Raw genomic sequence first — 18,534 nt, 5'->3', positions numbered from 1 at the left:
CTTTCCCTCTTATTCTCAGCTGCTTTCTCTTCCTGGTTCAGTTTTTCCTTCTGCAAACGGCTTCATTCTTATCACTGTTTCTGAAAATCAATTATACTTACATTAAAGTTAAGTTCAGCCTCTAAGTCGTGTCCCACTCTTTCTGACCCCATGAACTGCAGCACGCCAGGCTCCCTGTCCTTCACCATCTCCCGAAATTTGCTCAAATTTATGTCCATTGAGTCAGTGATGCAATCCAGCCATCCCATCCTCTGCCGCCCTCTTCTCTTTTAGCCTTCAATCCTTCCCAGCATCACATTAAAGTTAAAATAACCACAAAATCAACCAAAGCCCACACAGAGGGCTGACACCACTCTGGATATTAAGCTGCGGGCTCCCCGGCTACTGCCTGCACCACTGATACATTCGTCAGATTTGTTCCTTTGTCGAAAGATAAAGACCAGTCTTACTTAGGGCGATGGATGCCAAACATAACTGGGGCAAAAAAGGATCCCTTAGAAAATTTGTGGTGTTAGAAACACCACTTCCTGGGCCTCCATCATAGAGATTCTCCTCCAGGGCCAGGGACCTCGCAATTTGCATCTGCACAAGCTCCCTGGTGATTCTGAAGCGATGGTCCATGGGCCCTTTCCATGGGAAATAGTCAGACGTGCAGCCATCTCAAGGGGACCCTCTTTAAACAGCATTTGGCCAAATTCACTTTACTGGGACTGAAGACTTCTTTACTGGTGCAGTTTCTTCAGCAGATCACCGCCCTGCAGCCTCCTGGAGAGCAGATCTCATGAGGCGTTCTTGAAAACAGAAGAGTCTAGAATCCAGGCCTGAGGATGCGGCCAGCCATCTTCGGAATGGGCCTATCACCAGACTCCAACTCGTTCAAATGAGAAAACAAGACCTGCACGGCCCTCTCTCCCCCCAAGTTGCTCATCACAGCTCTGTTGTTACATTGTGCTAGCTGTGAGGCTGGCAGCTTGTGGTAAAGAACAGAAGGGACCTCCTATCACAGTAAGGAAATTCTCACTTACATGTCAGAGGCACAAGCATGTGCCTAACCATGACTGTCCAGCTGGTTATTCTTTATATTTTAAAACCACATATGATTCTGTTTATATCAACTGTCCAGAGTCAGCTATAAGTTATAAAGACAGAAGGTAGATTGAGTGGTGGCCAGGATCTGGGGTTGCAGAGGGAAATGAGAAGTGACTTAGGGGTCAAGGGTTCTTTCTTTTTTCATTGAAAGATAATTGCTTTACTATGTTGTGTTAGTTTGTGCTATACAACAAATGAGCCAGCTATAAGCGGACATATGTCCCCTCCCTCTTGGACTTCCCTCCCACCCCACCTCCATCCTACCCCTCTAGGTCATCACAGAGCCCTGAGCTGAGTTCCCTGTGCTATGCAGCAGCTTTGCACTAGCCATCTGTTCTACACACGCTAGTGTATATATGGGCTTCCCTGGTGCCTCAGTGGTAAGGAATCCTACCAGCCAATGCAGTGGGACTTGGGTTCTATTCCTGGGTCGGGAAGATCCCCTGGAGAAGGAAATGGCAACCCACTCCTGTACTCTTGCCTGGGAAATCCCATGGACAGAGGAGCCTGGCGGGCTCCAGCCCATGGGGTCACAAAGAGCTGGACATGGCTGAGCCCTGCAGCCCTAGCACTAGTGTGTATATGTCAGTGCTGCTGTCTGTCTGTCTGTCCCATCCTTGCCTTCCCCTGCTGTGTCCACAAGTCTGTTCTCTGCATCTGCATCTATAATTAATTCACCTAATCTGTGGACATCCTTGGCTGGCTCTCCTGTTCCTGGACGCTCAACTACAGAGCCTCTGAGAGCTCCTTTGACCCTGAAAAACCCTCACTACTTCTCCTAGTTCCCAGTTCATACGGGGTTCTTCCCTCATAGCTCAGTCGGTAAAAAATCCACCTGCAATGCAGGAGACCTGGGTTCGATTTCTGGGTCAGGAAGATCCCCTAGAGATGGAAATGGCAACCCAGTCTGGTATTCTTGCCTGGAAAATCCCATGGACAGAGGAGCCTGGTAGGCTACAGTCTATGGGGTAACAAGAGTCAGACACGACTTAGAGACTAAACCACCACCACCGCGTTCCTACCTAGCGCCTCTGGAAGGGGTTCACACTGCCCCCTGGCGGTGGGGCAGCACTGTACCATCGCCTGCAGAAGTCCAGAGTGCCTACTGGGTTCTGAGCCTATTCTGAGAGAGTAGGAAAACCTCTTCTACACGTGCTGTTTTGCCCGGATTCTCCAAAGAGCTCAGAACCGGGGCTACAGGAGTTCAGGGAAAACTGCTTTGAAGAACTGGAAACTGAGATGGTGTTGATATCAGGCACGGCTGCCCAAATGAACAGGGTCATGGTCCAGACGCAGAAATAGCCAGGTCTGCCCTTAGACTCTGGCTGGGAAAATTTAGGTTGGCATCAGCACTTGTAGGCGTCATGCTTCCCTGTGTTGAGACCAGTCCTCTGTTTTACTTCTGAGGGGTTGCGCCTCTCACGCTGAGATATTCCTACCCCCAGGATGTAAGGATGTGCTGGAACACCTCTGGCTTTTCCTGCAGGTAAGTACTAACGTGGCACTTCGCAGGTGGCTCAGTGGTAAAGAATCCACTGCAATACTGGAGACTTGGGTTCGATCCCTGGGTCAGGAAGATCCCCTGGAGAAGGGAATGGCTACCCATTCCAGTATTCTTGCCCGGAAAATTCCATGGACAGAGGAGTCTGGTGGGCTATAGTCCGTGGGGTCACAAGAGTCAGACACAATTTAGGGTGTGTCACCTCAAACAACAACAAAGAACTAACACGTGCCTGTGAACTTGAAGCCCCTTTCACTGGCCTCCAGAACCCACCTGCTTGTGGGCAGAGAGACCAGGCTCCCATGCTCCCCAGGGCACTTTCATGGGCCCATGAATCAGCTCAGAACCTAGTCACAGGGTCAGTTGATCCATACCCTCCTTCTGTATCTTGACTGCCAGGCACAGTTACAGCCTTGGATCTGAATGTTGCAACCGCGGTGCCTGGGGCTGTGGAGCCTGGAGAACCATTGTTGTGCCTGAAACTAGAGCCTTGATGTTGCCCTTGTGAAGGAAGGATGTTTCTGCCTCCATCCATCCCCTACAGCATTTATTCTGTCAAACTGTCACTCCAAATTAAACAGACACTTGCCTAGGGCGGCCTGACAGATGAGTTCTGGTATCAGCTGAGACTCTGGACAGGCACCCGCCCTTTTCGCTGCTCCTCAAGTCCTGTGTCCAGGTCTGGGTCACTGTCCTCATGGCTGAGTTCCTGCTTGAGGCTGCGTGCTGTCTTTTGGAAAACTGGCCTCCATGTGACATCCGGCTGATGGAGGAGAGAGTTCCTGCAGGGTCTGCTCAACCTCTCTGTACATAATCAGGAGCCAGTGGCTGCTCATGGGGAGAAGTACCTCCAGTGCCAACCGTGTTAGCTCTGGCTTTATCCAGTTGGCATGCCCGTTGGCACTTGGCCTGAGGAGTTCAGGCTGGCAGGGCTTCACTGAATGGTACTCTCTTTTCTAGATGGTTCCTGAGATGCAATGGCGCCTTGAGACCAGGGGAGAAGTGTGTAAGACCATGGCTTCTTGGATTTCATGATCTCCAGTGCCACCTCACAGTGCTAAAGTGATAGTACGTGTGCTTTTCTTTTTTTTCCAGGGACGATAATAGAAGGGAGAGCTGAGATTCCTATAGCCCTCACGCTCAATTGCAGGCAGAAAGATTCTAGGGAATGGAGTGGGAGCATCTTTAGGAGGAAAGAGAAACAGTCAGGGTCCTCACGGCTTGGGGCAGTGAAGAAGAGAGGGCATGGCACCCAGCAGGACTGACCAGGCCAGCCAGAAGCAGATCCCACAGCTACATGTGGGATGTGAGCTTGCTTGGCCAGGTCTGGCTCAGCAGAAGTTTGGAAAGTGTCTAAGAAAGGCACTCAGCCCATTCTGCTCTCCCAAGAGCAAGTGTTCTTGACCAGGAAACCATGCCTGCCCAGCTCCTAAGAATGACTTTTCCAAGGTTGAATTTCTGGAATCAGCTGGAGGGGACACTATATTTTTATACATAATTCCTCCAGTCACTCTGTAAAGTTTTCTTTATTCAATTTTTGAAGCTGTAGCTCTGCCCAGCTTCAGAGGGTCATTTAAGAGTCATTTATTACCTCCTTCTGCCATGAAATTAAAAGATGTTTGCTCTTTGGAAGAAAAGCTATGACAAACCTAGACAGTGTATTAAAATACAGAGACATCACTTTGCTGACAAAGGTTCATATAGTCAAAGCTGTGGTTTTTCTAGTAGTCATGTACGGATGTGAAAGGTGGACCATAAAGAAGGCTGAGCACTGAAGAATTGATGCTTTCCAACTGTGGTTCTGGAGAAGACTCTTGAGAGTCCCTTGGACAACAAGGAGATCAAACCAGTCAATCCTAAAGGAAATCAACCCTGAATATTCATTAGAAGGACTGATGCTGAAGTTCCAATACTTTGGCCACCTGCTGCAAAAACTCACTGGAAAAGACCCTGAGGCTGGGAAAGATTGAGGACAAGAAGAGAAGGGGGTGACAGAGGATGAGACTGTTGGATGGCATCATTGATTCAATGGACATGAGTTTAAGCAAATTCCGGGAGATAGTGAAGGTTTCCCTGGTGGCTTAGACAGTAAAGCATCTGCATGCAATGCAGGAGACCCGGGTTCGAACCCTGGGTCAGCAAGATCCCCTGGAGAAGGAAATGGCAACCCACTCCAGTACTCTTGCCTGGAAAATTCCATGGACTGAGGAGCCTGGTAGGCTACAGGGTTGCAAAGAGTCGGACATGACTGAGTGACTTCACTTTTCACTTTTTCACTCAGTTGAAGGACGGGGAAGCCTGGTGTGCTGCAGACCCTGGGGTCAGAAAGCCAGACACGACTGAGGGACTGAACAACCGCAACGACAACAGTCACCTCCTGTGCCCCAAGGTGGGAGGAGGCAGTCCCGAGGGGACCCGGACTCTCAGCAGCTCTGGCCAGTAGGGAATGGGACCAGGAAGAGAGAAATAGCCTGGGTGCAGGACTAGAAGAGGTCTCCAGGGAGACACACGTCACACTGTCTGCAGGGATGTCACTGACACTGATTTCATTAAGAGTTTTTATTTATTTGTCTACGCACAACAAATTGAACAAGTGGCCCCTGAAGTAGAAGCACAGTCTTAACTCTGGACCACCACAGAAGCCCCACACTAAGAGTTTTTATTGTTGAAGGAGATGGGGGCCAAAACTTGGTGGGCTTGGGCAATGGGAGAACAAAAGGAGGATGGATCTGAGTCTCCAGCTCAGAAGGATTGAGGGAAGATATGGACCACTGAGCTAAGTAGAATAAATCAAACCCCACTCTTTCAAGTAGGAAAGAGAATAGCAACAAAAGGAAGTTAAAGGAATAGATGGTCCCAGGGATAGGGGTCTTGGTTGTCATGGCAACTGAACTGATAGTGGCTGAAACTTTCAACTTGAAAGAAATGACTCTTGAGTAGTTTTCTTTTTTCCCCCCAATAATAGAGCAATCCAGAGCCATGATAAAACAGAGTGAGAGAGACCTGATTCAGCTTATCAGTGCCAGAATGAAAGAGAATGTCACAAATGGATTCGAGGTAATTTACAGCACAGCAGTCCTGCCTACTGGGAAACCAGTGGGAGAAGGGTCTTTCACCATAATGCATGGAGACTGTGTTGCCAAGAGAAACCTTTAGTGCTCCCTGCAGAAGGAGTTGGACATCCAAAGCCATCATTATCTCTAGAATCCATCATGCTCTCCAGGAAGGGCATCAGAAGTCCTTATGGCCATATTTGTCATCTTCCTTTCCAACTATAAAAGGAGCTCTGTTTCATTACATGCTTTTCTTAAGGTGCCCAAACTGCTTACACCCCTTTCTGGATGATAGGTGAAGTCAATCCATTTCACAGTTCACACTATTGTGGAAACAGTAGGAAACCAGAACCAAAGGGATCTCTATGCATTTCCGGTTTATTAGTCTGTGACACTAGGTACCTAAATGGGAAATTGCAAGATCCTGTTGAAGAGTTTTCGACTTGCTATGGGAGCAGGGATGGGGGGCTCTGATGATGGTGTTACTCAATTTTTATTTGTCAGCTTGTGCTGCCTAACAAAATCTCACAGACTGAGTAGCTGAAACTGCAGCCATTTATTTCTCACAGTTCTGGAGAATTTGGGTGGAGCAGATCAGAGCAATCTAGTAATTTGTACTGACTTCCTATTTTTGTCTTGAGGGAAGAAAACCACTGTGATAAGAAAAGCTTTTATCCTTTGAAGCTTTGTTAATAGATAGCAATTAGCAAAATGAAAGTGCTAAAAGATCATTAAGTTTAAAATATTGACCATAGAATTGCAATTAAGTGAGTATATTTAAGTCTCATACTAAGAGCCTAAGAAGAAGAACGTTTTTATGAAATTCTTTTTTAATGATAAATAGGAGGACCAAGCAAGGATAAAAGATGTTCTTGACAGTAAGCCCAGAACAAATGGATCAGAAAGATGTAATGGGGCTGAAAATAGAACCACATGTGTATACTGAAAAGGCTCAGTGTTCCAGGCAAGACCAATGATAAGAATATTACACTGAATCCCATCCGGTCAAAAATAGCTAAACATATAATTACAGAGATAAAGGGGGAATTTCATATGTGTTCACACACTAGAAAGATAATTCTGACTGAAATCAGACAGTAGAGTTGCAGAACAGAATGCTCAAAGACAGTGGAACAAAGTCTAAATCAATTTTGAAGGTGAGAAATTGTGATAAAATATATATTGTAGCACAATATGTTGTTAGTTAATGAAAACAACAGAAGACATTCTGAGATATGCAAAGAAAACAGCCACGTGCCCACCTTTTAAAGTTACTTAAAAATATACTTTGAAGTATACTTTAAAAATATACTTCTGTTGACTACAGAAAGATGTATCAAAAAAAGAAGTGTGGAGATGCCATGGCAAGATAAGACCAGTGGGGAAACTTAAATAGTAAGAACAGAAAACGTTACTATTGTTCTCAAAAATCACTGCAGATGGTGACTGCAGCCATGAAATTAAAAGACACTTGCTCCTTGGAAGAGAAAATATGACAAACCTAGATAGTATATTAAAATACAGAGACATCATTTTGCTGACAAAGGTTCATCGAGTCAAAGCTATGGTTTTTCCAGTAGTCATGTACGGCTGTGAGAGTTGGACCATAAAGAAGGCTGAGTGCTGAAGAATTGAAGCTTTCAAATTGTGGTGCTGGAGAACTCTTGAGAGTCCCTTGGACAAAAAGGAGATCAAATCAGTTAATCCTAAAGGAAATCAACCCTGAATATTTGTTGAAAGGACTGATGCTGAAGCTGAAGCCCCAGTATTTTGGTCACCTGATGTGAAGAGCTGACTCATTGGAAAAGACCCTGATGCTGGGAAAGACAGGGCAGGAGGAGAATGGGGTGACAGAGGATGAGATGGTTGAATGGCATCAGCGACTCAATGGACATGAGTTTGAGCAAACTCTGAAAGACAGTGAAGGACAGGGAAGCCTGGTGTGCTGCACAGTCCATGGGGTTGCAGAGTCGGACATGACTCAGTGACGGAACAACAGGGCAACTCTAAATCTGACTGTGGCAATATACAAAACCTGCAGACCTATCATTTATAAATACAAACACAAAATCCTAAAAAATACCCTGTGCAGTGGTATATTAGATACATAACAGAAACAAAAATTCCACACAAATTTAGAATTCAACTTAGTTTTTTTTCATAGTGTTATGAGTGTAGAAATTCTGAAAGTATTGTTATGGTAGTTTAGATTTGAGAAAATGAGTAAATGTACTGTGAGGGACAGACACAGATATTGCCTGTAGGAAGACATGGGAGAAGCCTGTGGTGTTGGATGGGAATTAGAGGGATATAATATTTATAAATCATGGGATTGTCAAGGAATGGTCTCTGTCCTGCCAACACACAGCTGACTGGATTTCTGAATTGCTATGGACCAGTGACTGCTATATACTATCCATTTCCCCCTGTTTGAATGCAAGTGTCTATAGCCTGTGTCATCATTATATTTAGAAAGAGGGGGAGACTAACTTGTCCTTCAGTTCACAGGTCTTTGGTTCCACGGAAGGTGTACCTACAGGGCTGCATCCAATGAACCACACCTAAGGAACTTACCTAATTTGAACCTGATTTAGATGATGAGGTCCTGGACTTTGCTCCAGTCCTGCAATGAGTGAGACTTATTGGGATGGGGGGTGAGTGTCCTCTGCATGTGGGAAGGATGTTAATTGCTGTGGTCAGAGAGTAGACTATGGTAGGGTGTTTCTGAAGACAGTGGCAACATTTCTTGCCAAATAGCATTCCCTTTGAAACATGGCTTTGCCATTCATCCTATCAAGAGGTACAGCCCATTTCCCCTCCTTTTGAATTTGGCCCGGTGATTTGCTTGGACTGATGGTATGTGGCAGAAGTAACACTGTACAAGCATGAAAGGGCTTGGTCAATACCATGTGGAATAAAGATAAGGCATCCACGTGGAGCTCTTCCTAAATTTCTGGCCCACAGACTAGTGAACAGTAAGATGACCGCTCCTTGAACTTTGGGGTCATTTGTTACACAGCAATAGGTAGCTAATATGCTATCAAAGAGCCCTGGGGTCATTTCAAAAGAACTCAGGAGCCAACATGAAGAGACTCTCACTCACTGATAAGCAATTTGAGCAGCAATAAAGATATTAACTGCAATGGTTTGGAGCACATTAAATATTTAAATCCATGAGCTCAAGATACTTTATAGGAAAAAAACAAAAAAACCTCCATGTCTATCTTTGGAGGCTATTAGGGAAACAACTCATTAACGTGAACATTTTAAATAAAGAATACAGAATTTATCCTTTATTTCCTATACAAACTGTACTTCAAGCTAACCTAATATTATTGAAGGGAGTCCTTTGCAGAATAATTCTAACTAATAAATATAGAAGGAATAGAGTGCTCATGTGCTCAGTCATGTCCAGCTCTTTGCAACCCTTTGGGGTATAGCCTGCCACTGTCCATTGGATTTTTTAGCAAGAATACTGGAGTGGGTTGCCATTTCCTCCTCCAAGGGATCTTCCTGACCCAGGGATCAAACCCACTTAGAAGGAGTAACAGAATCTAAATATCATCATTTTCCAAACCCTAATGAATTGGGTTTAGGCAATAAGCATCAGTGGCTGCTAAAATCATTAGGGGAAACAGTGATATGTAACAGATGGGTCAGGCTGATAACACCTGAAACTGCTTAAGATCTTAACACTAAAAATGAATACACAGATTCCCCCTGGAAAGTCTCTATACTAAACAGTCAACTTGAAACAAACCTCCCCCAAACCTGAATCTAAGTAAGCCTCTAGATCTAACCTTTAGGTCTAAAAAAAATGCCAGAGAGAAAAAACACATGCCACTAAGAGCATGAGGGATTCCCTGGTAGGTCAAATGGTAAAGAATCTGCCAACAGTGCAGGGTTCAATCCCTGGGACAAGAAGATCCCCTGCAGAAGGGAAAGGCTATCCACTCCAGTATTCTTGCCTGGAGAGTTCCATGGACAGAGGAGACTGGCGGTCTATAGTCCACGGAATTGCAAAGAGTAGGATACCACTGAGCAACTAACACTTTCACTTTCACAGGAGGATGTAGAAAAACCCAGAATATGGGAATTCCAGTCTAGTGGTTAGGACTGTGCTCTCACTTCAGAGGGCACAGGTTCGATGTCTGGTCAGGGAACTAAGATCCCACAAGCCAGGCAGCATAGCCAAAAATGAAAACAAAGAACTAAGGCTCCAATACTTTGGCCACCTGATGCGAAGAACTGACTCATCGGAAAAGACTCTGAAGCTGGGAAAGATTGAAGGCAGGAGGAGAAGGGGACAACCGAGAATGAGATGGTTGGATGGCATCACTGACTTGATGGACATGAGTTTGAGCAAGTACCTGGAGTTGGTGATGGACAGGGAAGTCTGGCGTGCTGTAGTCCATGGCGTTGCAAAGAGTCAGACACGACTAAGCAACTGAACTGAAGGTCCCATAAGCTGCATGGTGTGGCCAAAAGAAGGAAAAAGAAAATTTCAGAACATGAAAAATTTTGTAGGGCAAAGACCCCAGGTTATCCAATAAGTAGACAGCAAGGAAGAAAGGAAGTGGGGGATTTACAGATGAAAAGAACCTTAAGAGACAGATTAGCTAAATTCAGTGTGTGAAAGTAGTTAGGATCCCAATTTAAACAAATCCATTGGAAAAGGATTTATGAGACAATGAAGAGAATGTGAACAGTGGTGAGGTATTTAATGGTATTAAGAAACTATTCAATTTTTTGGGGGGAGTGAAATACAAAAAGAATAAAAGGAGGTGGAGGACATGATGATTCTACATAGAGTATGGATTTGAGTGAAGAGGGCAGCCAATAACATCCCAGAGTCGTTGGCAATCTAAGGATGGCCGGGGTACCGTTATCTGGATCCTGAAGCTGGGATGCTTTAGTCCATCCAGAACAGGATCAAGGATGAACCTGGAAGCTGTTCTCACTGGCTTCATGAAAAATAAACACTTCTTTGAGGTCCTTTTCAAATTCTGCCTCTAAATCCAGTCCTACCTGACCAAAGTCGGAAGCCTGAAAAAGAAAAAAAAAAATGCAAGCACACAGGGGCCTAAGGACACAGAATTAGGATCATAGATCACTCATGCTTTCTTAGGAGATCTGCTCTCCCTGCCAGAAAGCTGCACGTCCCCAGGTGGCAAGCAGAACAGGAGGGAGAGGCTGCCACTCAGATGTTCAAATGCATGAGGCTCTGCCTGGTTGTTAACCTGGACCCAACAGGTTGTCTGGACCAAAGAGCTGATTTTGACCCCTGCAAAGCCTAACCTTGGGGCAAACCAGATAAAGCTTTTCTCGAAAGCCCACTCTCTGAAGGAAAGATGACCCCTTCCATTCTCCAAGGCTAAGACTGTGCCAGGCATTGAAGGGATCCCTGGGTTGATTCTTACCCCCTCCAACTCCATGGGTGGACACCAGTTTACAGTCTGTGACTCATGAACACGCCAACTGGTGGCAAGCAGGGAGGGAAGGAGGCTGGGTGGAATTGAGAATTAGCTTTATATATGTCCCAAGAAATATCTGGACAAGTGAGAGTTAAAAATCAGAGTAAACACAATAAACTAAAGTTAAGAATGCTTTGGATTGCAATAGAGTTCAACCAGTTGCTCTTCCTACCAATGAAAGATGAAATCAACACCAGCTGAGAGCAAATCTGGGTGTTTGGGTCCACTGGGAAACTCAGGAGTAAAAAAATCCGAGCATGAGCATCCTGAAAGTTTAATTCATTTCATCTTAATTAATTCATTTCTGTATTTCTGAGGCATGAAGGACCATGTAAGCATAAACTGCCTCCCCCCGTCCCCGCCCCACCCCATTTGAACAAGGAGGCAGGATGAAATTGACCATTCTCAGTGGGTATGGCCTGTCCTTCTGGGACTGAAGATGAAATTTTTTTTCAGGTACCATTTACCAGGACCCTGCTTGCTGTTCTTTTTGACATCCTCCTCTCCACCTCTGGGGCTTCCCTGGTGGCTCAGTCGTAAAGACTCCACCTGCAATGTGGGAGACCTGGGTTTGATCCCTGGGTTGGGAAGATCCCCTGGAGAAGGGAATGGCTACTGATGACAGTATCCTGGCCTGAAGAATTCCATAGACTGTATAGTCCATGAGGTCACAAAGACTCAGACACGACTGAGTGACTTTCAGTTTCTTTCTCCACCTCTGAGATTGGGAGACAGCTTCCTTCTATAATTCTTGCTTTTTGAGCTCTCCCCAGGACAAGACTAGGCATGATTCTTGCAAAGCTCTGCTGTCCCAGAAATGAGGAGGAAGTAGAAAGGATGTGAAAGGGAGGCAGGAAATTCCCTTTACCTTGTAAAATGTTTTGTGGTTGTGAAATATCAGACGCATGTCCCGTAAAAACCAAGCCATTGTGTACACTTTCTCAGTCAGCCTTTCTTTAACCAGGTCCAACCACATGGCTTCCCTAAAGGGCTCACCATAATCTCGAATCTAGGGGCAAAGACATCAAAGAGGTGATGTGAGCACAGGCAATGTCACTGGAATGGATCCAACTCCAGCCTTTATTTGCAGGGTAATACCCAAGTGGCTTAGTGGGTAAAGAATAAGCCTGCCAATGCAGGGGATGCAGGCAGATGGGAGTTCGATCCCTGGGTTGGGAAGATACCCTGGAGGAGGGCAGGGCAACCCACTCCAGTATTCTTACTTGGAGAATCCCATAGACAGAGGAGCCTGGTGGGCTACAGTGCATAGGGTCTCAAAGAGTCGGTCATGACTGAAGTGACTAAGCACATATGCACGCGCTGATAATGATATCTGATGTCTATGTGCCAGGCATTGTTCTAAGCACTGCCGATACATTAATATATGATCTCCACAACAGCCGTAAGAGATTGTTACTATAATCACCACAGTTTTATTGATGAGAAACCAGGGATGGAGAGGTTAAGTAACCTATCCAATATTTCACAGCTAAAAATTGGTTGAGTTACATTGAACCCATAGTTTAAGTCTCCTGAGTCTGTACCCTCAACCCTATGCTCTCTATAAGAAAGACATTTCCATTGAAGAGAAAGAGAAACTAAGATACTGTGTCCCAGAGCCGGTATGCAATGCCTATGAAGCAGGCAGCCCCACTCCAGAGCCTGCAGCTAAACCTTCCACCCTCGACAAACAGAGATGCCTGCAGGACACACACTCCACATTTCTAAAATGAGTTTAACAGCGGAGGGATGCCCAGAGGATGAGAAATGTCGAACAGAACTTACATTAAGTGGGGTCTCCGCGAAGAAAGAGCTTTGTGGATGACAGTAGGCTTTCAAGAGGAGAAATTCACATTTCTGTAAAATACAAAGAGGGATTTAAAGGCAAATGCAGTTTGGACAAAGTGAGGCCAAGGCTTTGCCCAGAAACCACACACAGGAGCAGCCAGACACAACCAGCCTTCCAACTGCATCTGCCAAGGTGCCGTGGTGGGGAGGTGGATGTTGAATTCTGTCTGTCCTCCACGTTTGGGCGCTGAAGCTCCATCCTCGGAAGTGAGACACTGAAGGCTTTCTTTGGGTGCCTTTCCCTGGACCCTCTGCCTGTTTGAGGGGAAGGTGAAGGCTTGGGTCCCCATCCCACTCACCAGCTGCTCCCCCGGCTGCATGGACCTTGCCCGAACTTCAGATTTCTGGAGACCCTGCTGGTTTCCTGAAGACTCCTTCATCCTGCAGAAGGTGCAACTCCACGGGCTCCTGTGGGGCCCGGCATAAGTGAGCGAGGACAAGGCCCCCGGAAACAGCCACCGTTTTCCTTTTCCTGGTGGATGCAGCCAGGGAAGGAAGGGGCCACCTCCTGGAGTCTCCAAGATTCCCAAGGCAGAGGAGGTTGGGGGTCGGGGGATCGGGGGGTGGGAGTAGAGTGCAGGAAGGGGTCCCACTGAGAGAGCAACAAAGCAGTCAGAGTGTGGAGGGCAGTGTCAGGGTGAGGGGTGGGTTCTCCTTTTCCTCCTCTGCCCTCCTGGGGGCACAAGGAGCGCTGGGCACCCAGCTGGAGTATCAGAAACTGGGTCTTAACCCCCTGGGTGACTGAGGCTCCATCAGCCTGTTGAGACTGTGGGGGAAATCGGAGAAGCAGGCCACGTTTCCTGGCTTTTCTGAGAAATCACAGAGCACAAATGGTGTTTTTCCGCCCTTTGGACCGGAGTCTGGGTTACGAAACCCGGAAAGGACAACTCCCAGGGGCAGGGGCAGTGTGGGGGTCAGCGTGACTCAGGCGCAGACTCAGAGGCACTGATGCCACAGGGAACAGAGGCTGCGGGCCGATGGGGCTACACGGGGTCACCGGGCAGAGCCCAGGGTGTCCAGGATGCTCCCGGGCCGGCGGCTCTTCCAACCGGAGATGAACGATCAGAGGCGGAGCCCGGGCGGGGCGCCCGCACCGGGTGGGGCTGCGTCTCACTAACCTCTCAGCCTCCGCCGGTGGGATGTGACAGTCCTCGTGAAAGGCTCGCAGGCAAGTGTCACAGCGGAGCAGCGAGCCCCCTTTACAGCACACCTCACATTCCTTGGAGTTTTCCTGCTGGAAGGGAATTGGTACCTGAGATGGGTTGCCCCTGCTTCCCGGGCCTGGGCCAGAGATGCTCTCAGCCGCTGTGCGCAGGCCCAGGTAAGCTCGTGGGCAACCCCGATAACAGTCCCTGGGGTTACACTGACACACGCAGGGACGTACACAAAGACACAGAGCTGTTGTGTCCATGGGTTGTTTGGTTGGGGGGGGGGGGGTGGTTGCTCAGGATCCATAAGGGTCTTTCTCGTGGCCGTAAAATGTAACCTATAAATTCTACAAGTGACTTATGTGAGAGGCGTGATCCTTACAGTTGGGTAAAGATTCACGTGGTGCTGGCAAAGACTGTAGGCAAAAGGAGAAGGGGGGGAAGGGGTGCTAAAGTGCCCCACTGTGGTCCTTTCCCCCCAAGACAGATGGTGGGTGGTCAGGTAGACCACCAGGAGCCAGAGCAAAGGCTCAAAGCAACTGAGAATCAGTTACAACCAAGGAGAGGACCCTGCCTCCACCCGCCACTGTCCATAACACAAATATGAGCACTCTGAGGAGATGGTTAGATAGCATTATGGACTCAATGAACTCGAATTTGAGCAAACTCTGGGAGATAGTGGAGGACAGAGGAGCCTTGCATAGTGCAGTCCATGGGGTTGCATAGAGTTGGACATGACTTGGCCGACACGACTTAGCAACTGAGCAACAACAAAGATACACGGATGGGAGTCCTGATTCTGCTCCCAGCCCCACAAGACAGACAGGGTAGGGCTCCACACAAGTTAATTGCTCAGTCGTGTCGGACTCTTTGTGACCTCACTGACTCTAGCCCACCAGGCTCCTCTGACTGTGGGATTCTCCAGGCAAGGATACTGAAGTGGGCAGTCGTTCTCTTCTCCAGGGGATCTTCCCAACCCAGGGATCGAACCTGGCTCCCCTGCCTTGCAGGTGGCTTCTTTACCATCTGAGCCACCAGGGGAACCCTCCACATGCACACGGGAACCTTTTCTTTGCGTGAAGGGTAGGAGTCTGGAAGAGGGGTCCTTCTTCCTGTGCCCCACCGTGGTACTCTCACCCCAAGACAGATGGTGGGTGGTCAGGAAATAGACCACCAGGAGCCGGAGCAAAGGCTCAAAGCAACTGAGAATCAGTTACAACCAAGGAGAGGACCCTGCCTCCACCGCCACTGTCCCTAACACAAATATGAGGAGCCTGACCAAGGGCAGCAGGGAGGGGAATGTTTAGTCCATTTGCAAAACTAGCCACTCAGCCAAAGGGAAACGTCTTCCTGATCTGGGATGGTGTTCATCTCTCTTAGCTGGGGAGTCTTCCTGAGCGCCCTCTCCACTTCCTAAGCCCCAAGGCCTCCTAAGGAGTGCTCCATAACCCTGAAGGTCAAAGAATCTTTCTGGCCTTCCCCTCCTGGACTTGCCAGTCTGCCTCTCCCTGTCTTTAGGGTTGACACCCGACAGCCATTCTTGCCTCGATGACACCTGGCCCGCGCTGGTCCAGAGTATAGATGCCAGTGCAGACCTACCTGCTCCTCCTGATAGAGAATCTGGTTGGGCCCAGAGCCCTGATACCCCTGCCCCCTACCTCCTGGTTCTGGAGTGAAATGACAGGGAAATGACAGAGAAAGGATGCACATACCCATGGTCACACTCTAATAAAGAATCTGACTCTGGTTTTTATATTTGATGACTGGTGGTTTCTCTAAGCCCTCCCTCTTCCCCTCTTGGCACACCTGGGCAAGGTGCTAAGAAAACTCATGGGCTCCCTCTTTCGGCCACAGTGAGAAGTTCAAGTTGGACAGACCTTGCCCCAGCAAAAGAACCCTCACCTTGGCCACACGAAGTGAAGAAGTGAAAGTCACTCAGTCGTGTCCAACTCTTTGTGACCCCATGGACTATACAGTCCATGGAATTCTCCAAGCCAGAATACTGGAGTGGGTAGCCTTTCCCTTCTCCAGGGGGGGTCTTCCCGACCCAGGAATTGAACCGAGGTCTCCTACATTGCAGGCAGAATTCTTTACCAACTGATCTATCAGGGAAGCCCTTGGCCACATCCCTAACCATAATAAACCTTGGGCTATACCCTTTCTTGGGGTGGCGCTAGTGGTAAAGAACCCTCCTGCCCCTGCACGAGACATAACAGACTCAGGTTCGATCCCTGGTTTGGAAAGATCCCCTGGAGATGGAAATGGCAACCCACTCCAGTATTCTTGCCTGGGAAATCCCATGGACAGAGGAACCTGGCAGACTACAGTCCATATGGTCTCACAGAGCTGGACATGACTGAAGTGATGTAGCATGCATACCCTTTCTTCACTCCAGCCACTTTCAGACCAGCTTGGGTGCCTGCCTTGCCTCTCCCCAGAAAGTCTCTGTATATGAGCAATAAATCTTTTATTCTCTCTTGGCACATGTGTTGCATCATTGGTTTCAATATCTGAACCCAGTTTTTAGTGCAGGGCTGAGCTCACTTACCTGCAGGCAACCACAAGACAGTTGGGTTGGCAAGCAGGAGACTGGGTGACCATTCCAACCTAGGGGTCTCTCTTTGGATTGCTAACTGGCTCAGGTCCCCGCTGACTTATGCTTGAAGTTATGTTGTTCTCTTCTGGGCACTGAGGTTGCCATCATCCACGAGGAGGCACCATCCATTCTTTCCAAGTTTAAGAGCAGGCCATATTGGACATTTAGATGGAGAAAAAGTAGAGATAATCACTGTTGCTCTAAACAGATCTTGTATGGGCTTTCTTGGTGACTCAGTGGTAAAGAATCCACCTGCCAATGCAGGAGACTCGGGTTTTATCCCTGGGTCAAGAAGGTCCCCTGGAGAAGGAAATGGTAACCCACTCCAGTTTTCTTGCCTGGGAAATCCCATGGACAGAGGAACCTGGCAGGTTACAGTCCATGGAGTCACAAAAGAGTTGGACAAAACTTAGGGACTAAATAACAACACAACAACATGATAAATTTCTATTCTTGAAGGCCCTGCTTTAATTTCTACTGAGTTCTATTAACTATTTTAACAGAGTGGAGGTTCCATGGGCTCCAGTATATAAAACTCATTGTGTCAAAGATTTAATTTTATATTTTACTTCATCATTTGTCAGCTCAAAGCATCCATGCCCACTACAGGATAGCTTTGAGCAGTGGGTGTTATGGCCCTGGGGCCTTTAGGTAAGGCAGCAGTTTTGATGGTTAAGGTGAGGTAAACCTGTTTGTCTTCTGTTTTATGTTTGGCAAGTCCCCTGAAAGGACAGTAGGTACCTTGTTTAAATTTAATGGGATGCAATTACTCACAAACGACCCGCATGATATAGCCAATATTAATGCCGTTACCGATGCCATCCACTTAGCAACTGGCAAATGCTTTACATTCACAGATTTGGCTCATTTGTTCTGTTCAGTGCCTATCTCAACAGCATCTCAGTTGGAGTTGGCCTTCCCCTTTGCAGGCATACAACACACCTTTACCTGGCTATCCTGGGGTACCTTGACAGCTTTGCCATCACACACAGTCTCTGCGGACAAGATCGTAGCTGCAGCCGACTTTCCCCAGGAACACAGAAATGGTACCGCATAGATGCAACCCTTCTCATTTGACATATTACGAATATACAGCTACAGAAAGGAACTCAGGAGAAGGGAAGGGTCATCACCACACATGTAGAACAAGGCCCTACCTGCTCAGCAAATTCCTGGGCATTGTTTGGTCAGATGAGGGCTGCTCTATCCCTGACATTGTTAAGAAACAATGACTGACCCTCTTAAAACTCAGTCCAACAACAACTGCCCAACATTTTAAAGCCTTTTGAGTTCTGAAAGTAACACTGTCCTCACGTACAGATTTGACTTATACTCATTTAAACCGTTGGTTGCAAATCAGCCCACTTGAATGGGCTTCTTGTTGCTGTTCAGTCACCCGGTCATGTCTTTGCAACCCCGTGGACCGCAGCATGCCAGGTTCCTCTGTCCTCCACCATCTCCAGAAATTTGCTCAAACTCATGTCCATTGAGTCCATGATGCTATCTAACCATCTTGCTATCTAATCTGAATGGGGACTCCTCAACAAAAAGTTCTAGGATTTGTTAAAAAATTTAAAGAAAAAAAAAAAAAAGCGAAAAGCAGAAGCTGTCAGTTTCACCCTATATGCCTTTTGTATAGCAACGGTAGGCTGCCTACTGGGCCCTTCTAGTGGTGGAGATTCTCACAGGCCCGGAGCCCCTGATTCTCTGCACCAGCTGCCCAGGTTGCCTTGGGGTCCTGGGAGCAGCACCCTGCAGGCCTGCCGCACAGCAAACGTTTGCAGTATTGGGTTGGCCAAAAAGTCCATTCGGGGTTTCCCATACA

At 47.4% G+C, this 18,534-nt stretch overlaps 1 protein-coding gene across 11 annotated transcripts in view; it reads right to left on the bottom strand.

Moving 5' to 3' along the window:
- SP110 (SP110 nuclear body protein) overlaps positions 1-18,534 on the bottom strand; it is a 58,184-nt gene that overhangs the window by 2,614 nt on the left and 37,036 nt on the right. For 3 of the 11 annotated variants that reach the window (XM_061148554.1, XM_061148561.1, XM_061148563.1), the window contains 6 exons: positions 14,084-14,217; positions 13,265-13,373; positions 12,903-12,974; positions 11,986-12,126; positions 11,578-11,666; positions 10,696-11,383 (listed from right to left, as the gene is read on the bottom strand). In XM_061148554.1, coding sequence (XP_061004537.1) covers positions 11,353-11,383; positions 11,578-11,666; positions 11,986-12,126; positions 12,903-12,974; positions 13,265-13,373; positions 14,084-14,217 — 576 coding nt within the window. In that variant the 3' untranslated portion in view covers positions 10,696-11,352. The other 8 variants (XR_009693852.1, XR_009693851.1, XM_061148557.1 and 5 more) reach the window with 8 other exon arrangements.

This window comes from Dama dama, chromosome 8 (genome assembly GCF_033118175.1).
Source record: "Dama dama isolate Ldn47 chromosome 8, ASM3311817v1, whole genome shotgun sequence".
Classification (NCBI taxonomy): Eukaryota; Metazoa; Chordata; class Mammalia; order Artiodactyla; family Cervidae; genus Dama; species Dama dama.
Note: the sequence above shows the minus strand (reverse complement) of the source record. Positions and strands in the feature narration are given on the sequence as shown.